The sequence below is a fragment of the Leptopilina heterotoma genome, unplaced genomic scaffold (assembly GCF_015476425.1).
Source record: "Leptopilina heterotoma isolate Lh14 unplaced genomic scaffold, ASM1547642v1 Lhet_215, whole genome shotgun sequence".
NCBI lineage: Eukaryota > Metazoa > Arthropoda > Insecta > Hymenoptera > Figitidae > Leptopilina > Leptopilina heterotoma.
The window spans coordinates 264,834-277,199 of NW_025110933.1; the positions used below are offsets into that span (position 1 = coordinate 264,834).

General features: G+C 29.7%; 1 protein-coding gene across 1 annotated transcript in view; it reads left to right on the forward strand.

Annotated features, from left to right (window-relative positions):
• LOC122501805 (probable tubulin polyglutamylase TTLL2) overlaps positions 1-12,366 on the forward strand; it is a 517,344-nt gene that overhangs the window by 250,994 nt on the left and 253,984 nt on the right. Inside the window, exon 4 of the mRNA XM_043611553.1 lies at positions 5,322-5,524. Within this exon, the coding sequence (XP_043467488.1) occupies positions 5,322-5,524 (203 nt within the window). The remainder of the gene's footprint in view (positions 1-5,321; positions 5,525-12,366) is intronic.

Consider the following 12,366-nt stretch of genomic DNA (forward strand, 5'->3'; position numbering starts at 1 on the left):
AATGGCGGACTCAATTTTTTAAAATTATCAACGCAAATTTTGAAAAATTGAGTGAATTCATTATTTTTAGTCCGCCATTTTGAAATTTTTAAATCTAAGTTCCAATTCGTCATTAGAAACCTCAAAAAACCTCAAGTAACAAGTTGCAACCGAATCCGGTTAGGGAAATCGATTTTTACCAATTGCTTCGTGTTCTAGCTTTTTTTGACAATTTTATGTAGCGACTGCTTGATTAAGGAGGTTTTCATTGATTATTTAAGTACTTTTCAGTTCTGAGCCTTAAAGTTGAAGGTTTAAGCTTTTATTTAAGCTCTTGTAGAGATTTTTATCATGTTGCGTTTTCTTGTTACGCTGCCTCAAAAAGTGCTAAAAATACGGTTTTTGACACTTTAAACTCGTTTTTTAAGGGAATGACCGAATGAAAAAATGTTTTTCTGGTATATTCTTATTCAGTGACACCTAAACTTTGAATAAACACAGGAAACTTTGAATAAACACGATATGACCATTTTTTTGTAACCCAAATAAATTTGACAGGATGGAGGTTATATTTTGAACAATACAATTTATAAGAATAAAAATCAGTAACGTTAAATCTCAAATATACTACTTTGTTTATAATTATAAATCATAATATATTGTATCATAAGTTTGTTTACTTTTCGGTAGGTTTGAAAATTTTATCACAAATGTTTTGAATTGTCTGAATTCAAAAGATTTTGTTAATCCATGCAGAAACGCGGTTGCAGGATTGGAAATACAAAAGTAATGTAATGACAAGCGGCAAGACGTATGATACAGCCTTTTTGTCAGTAGAGGGCAGAAGCATGCAGGGAGCCTAAAGGCTCAGCTGTCAAAATGATTCGCATTACATTGCTATGGTAATTCCAATGCTGCAACCGTGTTTCTGCATGGATTAACAAAATCGTTTGAATTCAGACAATTAAAAACATTTGTGACAAATGTACGTTGTCGGATTTTGTAAAAAGTGTCTGTGAACAGAGAAAAATTTGTTAGAAAATGAATGTTTACCAATTTTACGTCATTTAAACCGGTCAGTGCCGTAAATGTTGGGTGATAACTGTTAGTCGCACATTATCGAGAAATTTAAGAGACCATCCAACACCGTTAATTCAATAGTTTAATACCTTTATGTTTTTGTAGACATGAGTTCGAACTCTCCGTGGAATTATTTTACTCGTTCTGAAAAGAAAGATTTTGGTGTATGTAACTTGTGCTCAAAAAGTATAAAAGCAGCCGGTGGGAGTACTAGCTGTTTACATAGTCACCTCAAAAGTCAACATCAAATTAATTTATTGAAACGGAAAACACAACAAACGGATAATGCTGATACGAATATGCCATCTAATCCGATTCGAATTGTTGACGGGAATTCGAAATCAAAAATCACTTTACATTTTCCGAAAAAAATTGATGACTCCTTTCCTGCTGTGATATCACGATTGTCAGCAAAAGATGGAATTCCTTTCGTCAAGTTCTGTTCATCTCAAGATTTGCGAATGTTATTGATTAATAAAGGTTATAAAGATGTTCCAAAATCTCCAAACACAATTCAAAAAATTGTATTAGAGTACGCAAGTAAAATAAAGCTGGAAATTGTCAAGAAAATATTACAGCATACATTGAATAATGAAGGATTTAGCCTTACGATAGATGAATGGACATCGACGAAAAATCGTCGTTACATGAATGCCCTCACAGCACCGGGATATTCAGGATATCCCAGAGACGTCCTGGGGATATCGATTTGTTTTCGGAAGTTTGGATATCCCTGGATTATCCTCTGGATATCCATGGACGTCCCTAGGATATCCCAGAGATATCCAAACTTCCGAAAACAAATCGATATCCCCAGGACGTCTCTGGGATATCCTGAATATCCCGGTGCTGTGAGGGTGTCAATGTGCACAGAAGTAAAAACAAATTTTGGAATCTGGGATTAAGTCGTATTCGTGGATATATGCCTGCTGAAGTGTGTGTAACTCTCGTGCAAAACAAACTGAAAGAATTTGACATTTCTATAGAGAATATTGTGTCGATTACTACAGATGGAGCTTCTGTCATGAAAAAAGCAATAAGATTGTTGAGAGTTCATCATCAATTATGTCTCGCACATGGAATACAGCTGGGTGTAATCGATGTTCTTTATAATAAAAATAATTCAGACATAACTGAAGTTGAAAATCTTGACGAAGAAGACTCTGCTGAGAACGACGTTGAATGTTCTGACGATGACGACGATGTAGATTCAAATGGAGAAGTTTTTGAAGTAACACTTCAGGAAGAGTCGATTGATCCCCATTTGCAAATCGTTGAACTAAGTTCTCTAGTAAATAAGATTCGAAAAGTAATCAAAATTTTCCGCAAATCACTAACAAGAAATGATGACACTTTGCAACCTTACGTGAGAGAAGATTTCGGCAAAGAAATTTCATTGATATTGGATTCAAAAACTCGCTAGAATAGTTTGTTGAATATGTTCGAACGTTTCGAATTTTTAAAAAACTGTGTTAGAAAAAGCCTCATAGATTTGAAATCCGATATTAGTTTCACTGATAATAATAAACTTCAACTGTTGTCGCAAACAATATCAGCTCTACAACCTATTGGTTGCTTTAGAAAAAAAACTTGCGTGGAAACGCTTTTTTAGGAAGATATTAATTTATATACTGCCGATGTTACACTGAAGTTCATGCTAGATGAATTGGCTAATCAAAACTCATTTTTAAGCGGTGAGCTACAAGACTCATTAGTCAATCGCATAAAGGAAAGACGAACATATTATTCGGATGTTTTTCAATATCTTTCTAACCATGAGACAAAAAATTCTAAAGAAGAAAATTATGGGATTTTCAACCAAGCTAGCAAATCTGCAGTAACAAAAATTATTGTTGAAATTATCCAACGTTCTTTGTACACTAACAATAAAACAGAATTATCGGAAGTAAAAAATAGTCCAGACGACCAGATTATCGAATTAGAAAATACTTCTCAGATTACTACACCGTCAATGAAAGAAAAACTTCAAAATTTAATAAAGACGAAAACTGAGAATGCAACTACTTCCCACGATGTTCCAGTTATCGAAACGACTAAATCCTTAAATCAAGTAATGAAAAAGGAGTTGAAATATTTTCAAGAAGAAAATATAAGAGGGAAATATATACAACTGGTATATAATTATTTGCTAACTATTCGACCAACAAGTGTAGAATCTGAGAGAGCATTTTCCGCAGCTGGATTATTTTCCACTAAAATTCGATCCCGCTTAGGAGATAAAAGTTTGAATAGCCTTTGCTTTCTGCCTGCGTATTTTTTAAAATTGTTTAAAACTGAAAATTTGTCTCCGTTTATTATTCAATAATAAATTACTGTTTTATACTCAAAAAAATTTCAACTTGATTGTGTTATAATAAAAATAAAAGTAACATTGCATTTGCATAATAGTATTTATCAATAAAAAAATTAATTAGAACTTTACGTTTGTGTTGCTTTATTAAATAAAAATTTTGAAAAATAAACTGTTGTAATCTAATGTGCTAAATCACTTTGTTTAATTTCTCTTCAATACAATTTTCTGCTGTTTTATTATTATTGTATTATTATTATATTAGTGAAATCCTATATAGTTTTTACCAGTAAACCGGTTTTATATTTAAGTGTTTTACCGAATTACCGGTAATTGAAAAATTCGGTAAATTTGCAATCCCCTACTATTAATGATACAATACTAAAAAAAATATAAAAATTAATTTGTTAATTAGAGGAGTTTTTCTCTTCCAATTTCTTACCATTATAACGCATACAAAAATACACTGTTTCATAGTTTTCGCTGTCATTAGTGGGCGAATAGTTTCGCCCCAACCGCACATTTTTTGAAGACAACAGTTGTAAAATTTTTTAACAATAGAATATCAAAAATCCATTATGATATTCGTGTTCAGCACTAAATTTGACTTTAGAAAACATTTACCCGATCATTTTTCCGACCGTTTATCACTATTTACAATGGCAGATTAAATGCGTCAAAACAAGTAAGCGAGTATATCAAAATTACATTTGAGTACCTAACTCTTATGATAGATGGCGCCAGAAGCTGAAATGTGGCGTACAATGTTTATTTCACATGACAAGTATACAATGTAAAAGGGACTTTAATCGGATGAATAGTTTTCTCTCCAGGACAAGTTGTAAATCCAAATGTTCATTACATGAACATTTTTCTTCCTCTTTACGATCAGCAAAAAAAATTTGCTTCCTCGTGGAGGAAGCATTAACGACAAGTACATTTAATTTTTGAATCATTTTTAATACAATTTAACATTTATAAAATAAAGTTCATTCGCCTTAATAGAAAGAATAAAATTTTCTTAGACAGTGATATGAATCTAAATAAACATAAAAAATTTTAGTATAAAAGTGAATTTTCCAACTTTAATTGTAATTAATTCTATGTTGAATATAATATATACTTTATATACATCAATCGATTCGTCTTGATACAAAAAATAAGATTTTTGATTTATTTTTAAATAAATAATAACATTTTATTGTACAGCAACATGATTTTTAAGAAAAAATGAATTTTTATTAAGAGTGCAAACTTTTTGTCTATAATTGGTTTTAATTCTATAAATTTAAATACAATATATACTTTATATATACCAATCGATCCGTCTTGGTGCAAAGAATAAGATTTTAGAAATAAATGAGTAAGATTTTCTTGTACAGCAACATAATATTATGAGGAAAGAACTCATTTTTTGATAATTTATACTTCGTATAGACCAATTGATTCGTCTTGATGCAAAGAATAAAATTTTATTATATATTAACTTCAATAGCTAACTTAAAATTTTTTTTTAGAAAAAGTAAAAAAAAAATTCTGAGGATTTTTTAAAGTCTATGAATTTATTTCGAGATATTTTAATATTAAATATACCTGGCAAATTTTAGCCAAATTCGTTAAAACCTCTTCGAGTTATCGTGTTCACAAAAAACGGGATCCACGCACACACATACATCCGGACAATTGTTCAGGGTCTTATATAACATAGTCCTATAAAGAAGAAAATTTGTTTAAAGGATTTTTAAAAATTATGTAAATTAAACGACTACAAAGCTTCCTTCACGAGGAAGCAAAAAGTCTAAAACTCTCATTTGTTTTTAGGTTGATGTTAGCTTGTTCGTCTACGGGAAAAACAACCTAAAAGAAAATGTCAGTTATAGACTTCTCTACTTAGCATAGCAGAATAATGTTGAAGAATAAAATTAAGATGCTGATAATGATATACTTTCAGGTTGCAAATGGAGTTTGAGACAGCTAAGACGATACTTAGAACAATCAGGTTACCGTGATTGGTTTCTTTGGCAGCAAGTTACCTGTGTAATAATTTTAACCATTTTAAGTCAATCAGCAAGCATTCCAAAGTCTTCAAATTGTTTCGAATTTTTCGGATTTGATATCCTAATTGATGATAATCTCAAGCCTTGGCTTTTAGAGGTATTAAGGTGAAATAATTTACATATTTTAGAAACACCCTTCCCTGTGACAAAATTGTATAGAGGCAAGAGAAAGTCTACGGAAAACCTTGTCATATCCGGAAATTGGAATATCTCTAGGATGTACTCAAGATATCCCCAGTTGTTCCTAGGATATCCTACAGATATACACTACCGGCGGAAATTGTGCGACCGCTAGTACCTCGAGCTATTAAAAAACACACCCGCACGAAAGCAGTGATAAATCTGTGAAAACTGAAGATGTCTACACTACCGTCCGTGAGTATCAGGACGCCCCTTTTTTATGAGTGGAAAAATGTTTAAAACGTAAAAAATAAGAATGACAAAAATTTTTCGTATTTTTTTCCTGAAAGCTAATGAAATTATGAAAAGACTGACACCTGATCGAAAACTTTTCGTTGACTATTCTGTCAGATACAGAAAAAATACTGGATTTTGCATGCTTTTCGTAATTTTTTAATTTCTCAAAAACTACCCGTGTAGAAATTTCGCTGGGGCCCTGATCAGGGCCGGATAGGGCCGACCTATTAGGGAATGAAACGCCGCGCCCGATGTGGCCCTGATCAGGAAATCCACATTTTCTTGTCGCCCCGATCTGGCCCTGATCGGGCGCGGCGTTTCATTCCTTACTATGGCCCTAGTAGGGCAATTTCTACACGGGTAATTAACTTTTATTAGCGCTCTTTGTTTTGTTTTAATCTCTATTTAATGTAGAATCTAAATTATTAACTGGTATTGTGAAATAAATTTTTCCAAAAAAATTTGAAACCGCAAAAGTAGGATTAAAAAAATTCAAAAAATTATCATGAATATTAAAGTGTCAAAAAGGTCAATGTAAAATATGTTCATTTAATAGATATACTTAAATTCAAAAAAGATTTTTAATTACTTAATTATTTAATTTAAAAAAAAAATTTTTTGTTGAAAAAGTGTCAATCTGTTTTTCAAAATTTTTTTATCCGACTTTCACAGTTTAAAATTTTTTTGGAAAAATTTATATCACAATACCATTAATTAATTTAGATTCTACATTGAATAGAGATTGAAACAAGACCAAGAACGCTAAAAAAAAGTTAATTAGTTTTTGAGAAATTAAAAAATTACGAAAAGCATGCAAAATCCAGTATTTTTTCTGTATCTGACAGAATAGTCAACGAAAATTCTTCGATCAGATGTCAGTCTTTTTATAATTTCATTAGCTTTTAGGAAAAAAATACGAAAAATTTTTGTCATTCTTATTTTCTACGTTTTAAGCATTTTTCCACTCATGAAAAAAGGGGCGTCCTGATACTCACGGACGGTAGTGTATATTCGACAACTCAAAACGGCTAACTGCCTTACTTAGTTTTGCCAAATTGCCACCTTGCAAAATTAGGCAGTGACAACATACAAATTAATAACTTGGATGTTTCACTCATAATATTGAGAAATATCTTTGGAAGTATTGAGTAAATCTCGCTTGTCAAATTATTCGAAAAGCAAAACATAATATGTGTCAATGATCAATTAATTATTGCGATATGTAGGTTATTGAGACATAGAATCTGATTTAGGTTAACAATTTGCTTCGTTGAATAAAGTATTATTGAATTTAGGTGTGTGTGTGTTTTTGTTTTACAAATTTTTTAAAAAACACAGAAATCTTCGTTAGAATTTTAGCTTTAAAATAAGCCTTCGAAAAGTAAAAAAGGTTAATCTGTCTTCGATATATCATTAAAAATGTGAAGCCGTGTTTCGACCGATTGGTGCATTGAAATTCAACTGTCCCACACAGCACATGATATTTCCTAAATATTTTCTGAATATTTCACTGAAAGATTGAAATATTTCAGTGCAAAGTTCTAGAAATATTTCTGCAAACAGGAAAATGTCCGCTTATGTGGGAATATTGACGCGAAAGTTGAGAAAATATTTCATTGAAATATTCCTGCAATATTACACATAAAGATTCTGCAATATTGTGAAAATATTTCACAAAATGGAAAAATTTGTTAAACACCTCAAACCAATAGGAATTTTCTGAAATATTTTAAAACCCATAGGATATAGTAAGCCAAAAACTACTGCGCAGCTCTACAGGCCATAGAAACTGAGTTCGACCAGTGCGCATCATTTCAGTTGAATATTTCCAAAATATTTCAATGAAATGTTTTCTCAACTTTCGCGTCAATATTCCTACATAAGCGGACATTTTCCTGTTTGCAGAAATATTTCTAGAACTTTGCACTGAAATATTTCAATCTTTCAGTGAAATATTCAGGAAATATTTAGGAAATATCATGTGCTGTGTGGGGTGTCGAATCGATTCTGGCTTCGCGCGTCAACGAATGAGAGAGAAAACAGGGATGAATTCATGCGGGGGAACGATTAACTTTCAAGTTTCTTTATATTACTCGTGAAACATCATTATTTATTATTGCCCAGCATAAATTCGTCCTTGTTTTTTCTCCCATTCGCAGCCACGCGAAGCTAAAATCGAGTCGTCACAGTTAAATTCCAATGCACCAATCGACGAAACACGGCTTCACATTTTTAATGATATATCGAAGACGGATTAACCTTTTTTAATTTTCGAAGGCTTATTTTGAAGCTGAAATTCTAACGAAGATTTCTGTGTTTTTAAAAAAATGTTATCTAAATTTTTTTAGATTTTTGAAAAAGTTGAAGTCTAGAGACAAAAATGAGAAAATTTGAAAATTTTTTATATTTCTCTCTCACTCTACAACTTAAAAAATAGTTAATGAAATGACTTCAAAAACGGCTTATTTTAAGTAAAATTTGGCAGGGACTCAGTTCAACCTTTTCTGATTACTCACAGACTGATACTACATGGTTGGTTCTACAAACTAATATTCTCTATACAATTTTACTCTTCCTAGACTTATTCTACACAGGGCGACTCTATATAATAATAATTAATAACACACATGTCCAAAGTTCGATTCTCCACTCACTAACTCTACACAAATAAACTATCCAAAAATAAGTCAAAAATTATAACTGTCCACTGACCAACTCTACATAGACTGACTCCCCAAAATGAATTAAAAATTATGTAACTCTCCATTAACCGACTTCACACGAATAAAATCTCCAAAATAATTTAAAAAATGTTTAACTCTCCACTGACCGACTCTACATGAACAAACTCTCCAAAATTAATCAAAATTTCTTTAATTCTCCACTGATCAACTCTACACGGAAAAACTCTCCAAAATAAATTAAATTTTTTTAACTCTCCACTGACCGACTCTACGCAAACAAACTCTCCAAAATAGATTAAAATTTTTTCAACTCGACACAAACAAACCCTTTCAAAATAAATTAAAATTTTTTTAACTCTCCACTGACTAACTCTACATGAACAAACTCTTCAAAATTAATCAAAATTTCTATAATTCTCCACTGATCGACTCTACACGGAAAAACTCTCCAAAAAAAATTAAATTTTTTTAACTCTCCACTGACCGACTCTACGCGAACAAACTCTCCAAAATTAATCAAAATTTCTTTAATTCTCCACTGATCGACTCTACACGGAAAAACTCTCCAAAATAAATTAAATTTTTTTAACTCTCCACTGACCGACTCTACATGAACAAACTATCCAAAATAAATTAAATGTTTTTAACTCTCCACTGACCGACTCTACACGAACAAACTCTCCAAAATAAATTAAAATTTTTTAACTCTCCACTGAGTATTAAAATATATTGTATTACTACTTTTTATTTTTAATAGGTACGAAAGTTTACAAGTAAATATATAAAATTATAGAATTAAAAAAAAATCAGTTAAAACATGTTTTTTTTGAAGCGAGAAATATTCAACTAAAAACAATTAAATAACAAAAAAATATTTTTGTTTTAAGAGGATTCCTTTTTTTTATTGCATATTTTCCTTTTGAATATGTCTCAAAAACAATCCTCTTATCTTAAGAGCAAAATACTCTTTAATTAAGTGTAATATTCTTGATTCAAGAAGAATTTTCCTCTCAAAAGAAGAATATTTTTTTTCAGTGAATAAACTTAAAATAGAAATTATAAATAAATAATATAAATAAAATAATGTATTACTATTTTTATTATAAACAAGTATGTTAAAGATGAATTTGATTATTTATTTAAATAATATCCTTATTTTAAGCAAATTCAACTTTAACTGTATTGAAAGTAATTTCAATATGTTAAATAGAATAAGACTCAAAATCAAACATCCCAAGGTAAACGTTATTTTGCTCTTTTGGGAACAATAATTATTTATGTTTAAAAGGTAGTGGACCTCTTCTTTAGGTTTATTATCGAATCAATAACCCCGACTAGACGGTATTTTAGTTGAAAGAAATGTAGAAAAGGAAAAGGTGGCAACAGTTTGTTAAACCGTAATAAAACACTTCTTGTAATATGAGTAACATATGATATGTCTTGTTTTATTTATTTTAATGTGATTTAAATTAACATAAAAATCATACAAATGACCAAAATCTTTAATTTCCCTTAAAAATTATTTTTTATAATAAGCAATAAGTATTACTACAAAATATCCCTTTTAATAAAACATATTCCTTATAAATTCTTAATTCATGTATAACAATACAACTTGTATAGTATTTGATTATTATTAGTTACAATAAGAAATAATATTTGTTTATATTTTTTATATGCATAGAATATAATAATGTGTAAATGTCATCATGTGTAAAATAGTGTGATAACTAATAATTGACTCACCAACTTACAATTTTATTATTTTTATCAAGAGCAGAAAAGTATCCTATTACTTTTCTCAGGTAGATTATTCAGATTCACACCTGTGACAGAATCTCTTATACAAATTAATTCTTCCTTATTTCAGTTATTTTCTTTTTATCCTTCTTCAATTATTTCTTTTTATTTGATCCTTTATTATTATCAGCATAATATTTTAAATTACTTGATCAAAGAAAGTATCAAAATTGATTTTAATGTTTAAAGTTCGGGGTCACCGAATTTAAACTTGTAATCAATTTTGATACTTTCTTTGACAACAATAATTATGACAAAAATACTTTCAAACCACTGGACAGAGGTTTGATATTTAACACTCCCTATTTTATTTTACTTATTTAACTTCAAACTTTTCTTTAATTCACTTTATCAACACAATATTCTCTTAAATGATTCTCTTTTCTTTAATTTCTTTTTTTTACTTTATGTGATTATTCCTTTAATTTTAATATTTCACTTAGTATTCATTTTTCCTATTCGTATTTTTTTAAATTATTTATTTCTTTAAACCCGCGTAAAAGATTATTAAAAATTTTCAATTCAATTCACTTTAATCAATTAATCAATAGAAATTCAAAATCAACCCTTAATTCTGGAGACAAAAATATAAACCTCCGCCTTTTGCGGGAATTAAATTCATGAGTAATATATAATCAACCGCCTTGCGGGAAAAACAAATTAAGAATCTACCGATTTTCGGGAGGAACACTTAATTCTACGCAGCTTTACTGCGGGAGGAACAAAGTCGGACTCCTTAGTTAAAACGATCGAAAGTATGGATCACACCTTGAAATTAATATAAAACGACAGAGTAGGGATGCCGGTGCACACGGCTCGCCAAACTTCGTTGTTGCCAGGCAAGCCTTTTGCAAGCTTGCAAATTCCTTAAAATGGCGTGATATAGTTCGATGTTCTATATCCTCTTTTGTTAATGTGTAAGTGTATTCTTTTACTTAGTATTTTTACCAATACAATTAAGAGTCTTTTTTGTGGAAAGTAACTTATAACAAAGTAGACAAATTCCTTTTTGAAATAAGAGTGATGTCCATATTTTTTCAACCAATTTTAGAATTATAATTTTAAAAATAATATTGAATATTATTGTGAATCAAAACAATTGAAGAATGATTATCGTTATTTTTTAAGTTTGGATATAATTTAATTATGAAAAAATAGTTTTAAGACAAATTAATTGATGAGTTTATTATGTAAAAATCCTCTTATGTCCTGATAATATGTCTATTGAGTACTTAATTCTATTTACAAAAGTCCCAACTTTTTAATGAAATTATACAATATAACAAATTTTTAATTAACGAAAAAATTAAAAATTGTTACGAAGTCATACGTAACAAAGTATTCCAATTGAATTTTAGATCAAAACATACAAACCAAATTTGAAAAAAATTATGAAAGAAAACCTTCCAAAATAAACAAGTTAAATCGTGCAAAACGGGGCACATGACATTCGTCAGACGCGGGAGCCCACATCACGGAGCTTGCGCGCGCTTACAAAAAATTCATAATTAATAAAATATTTTCTTGAAACAATTTTTTCTTTTTGATATGCAATCCTTAATAAATTCTCTTAAAGTCCTTATTTATAAAATTGAATATGGTTATCCAGAACACGTTTTATTTTTAATTTGTTTATAATAAATAATTATTTTTTATATCAAATTAAGAGCTTCGATGGAGAAAAAATTATTTTTATAAAGTTTGGAATTTCATAGGTTATTTTCAAAAAGAATCATCAAGTTTCGTCAATTTTTTTAAAAGTTATGCATTTTTTAAAAATGTTATGTATAAAATTTCAGTTGTTTATAACAAATAAACAATTGAATATTTTTTAATAAAATTTACAGGTTATTCGTGACTCTAATAGAACTATCTTTTTGCACATTTACACTGATAAATTTCAACTTTTGAATATTTAAGGTCCACTTGAGAAAATCTAACCCATGATAAAAATGTTACGAAGTCATACGTAACAGATTTACTTGATAAAATTAATTTTCCACCCTGACTTTCACAGCCACGTAACTGACTCAACGGC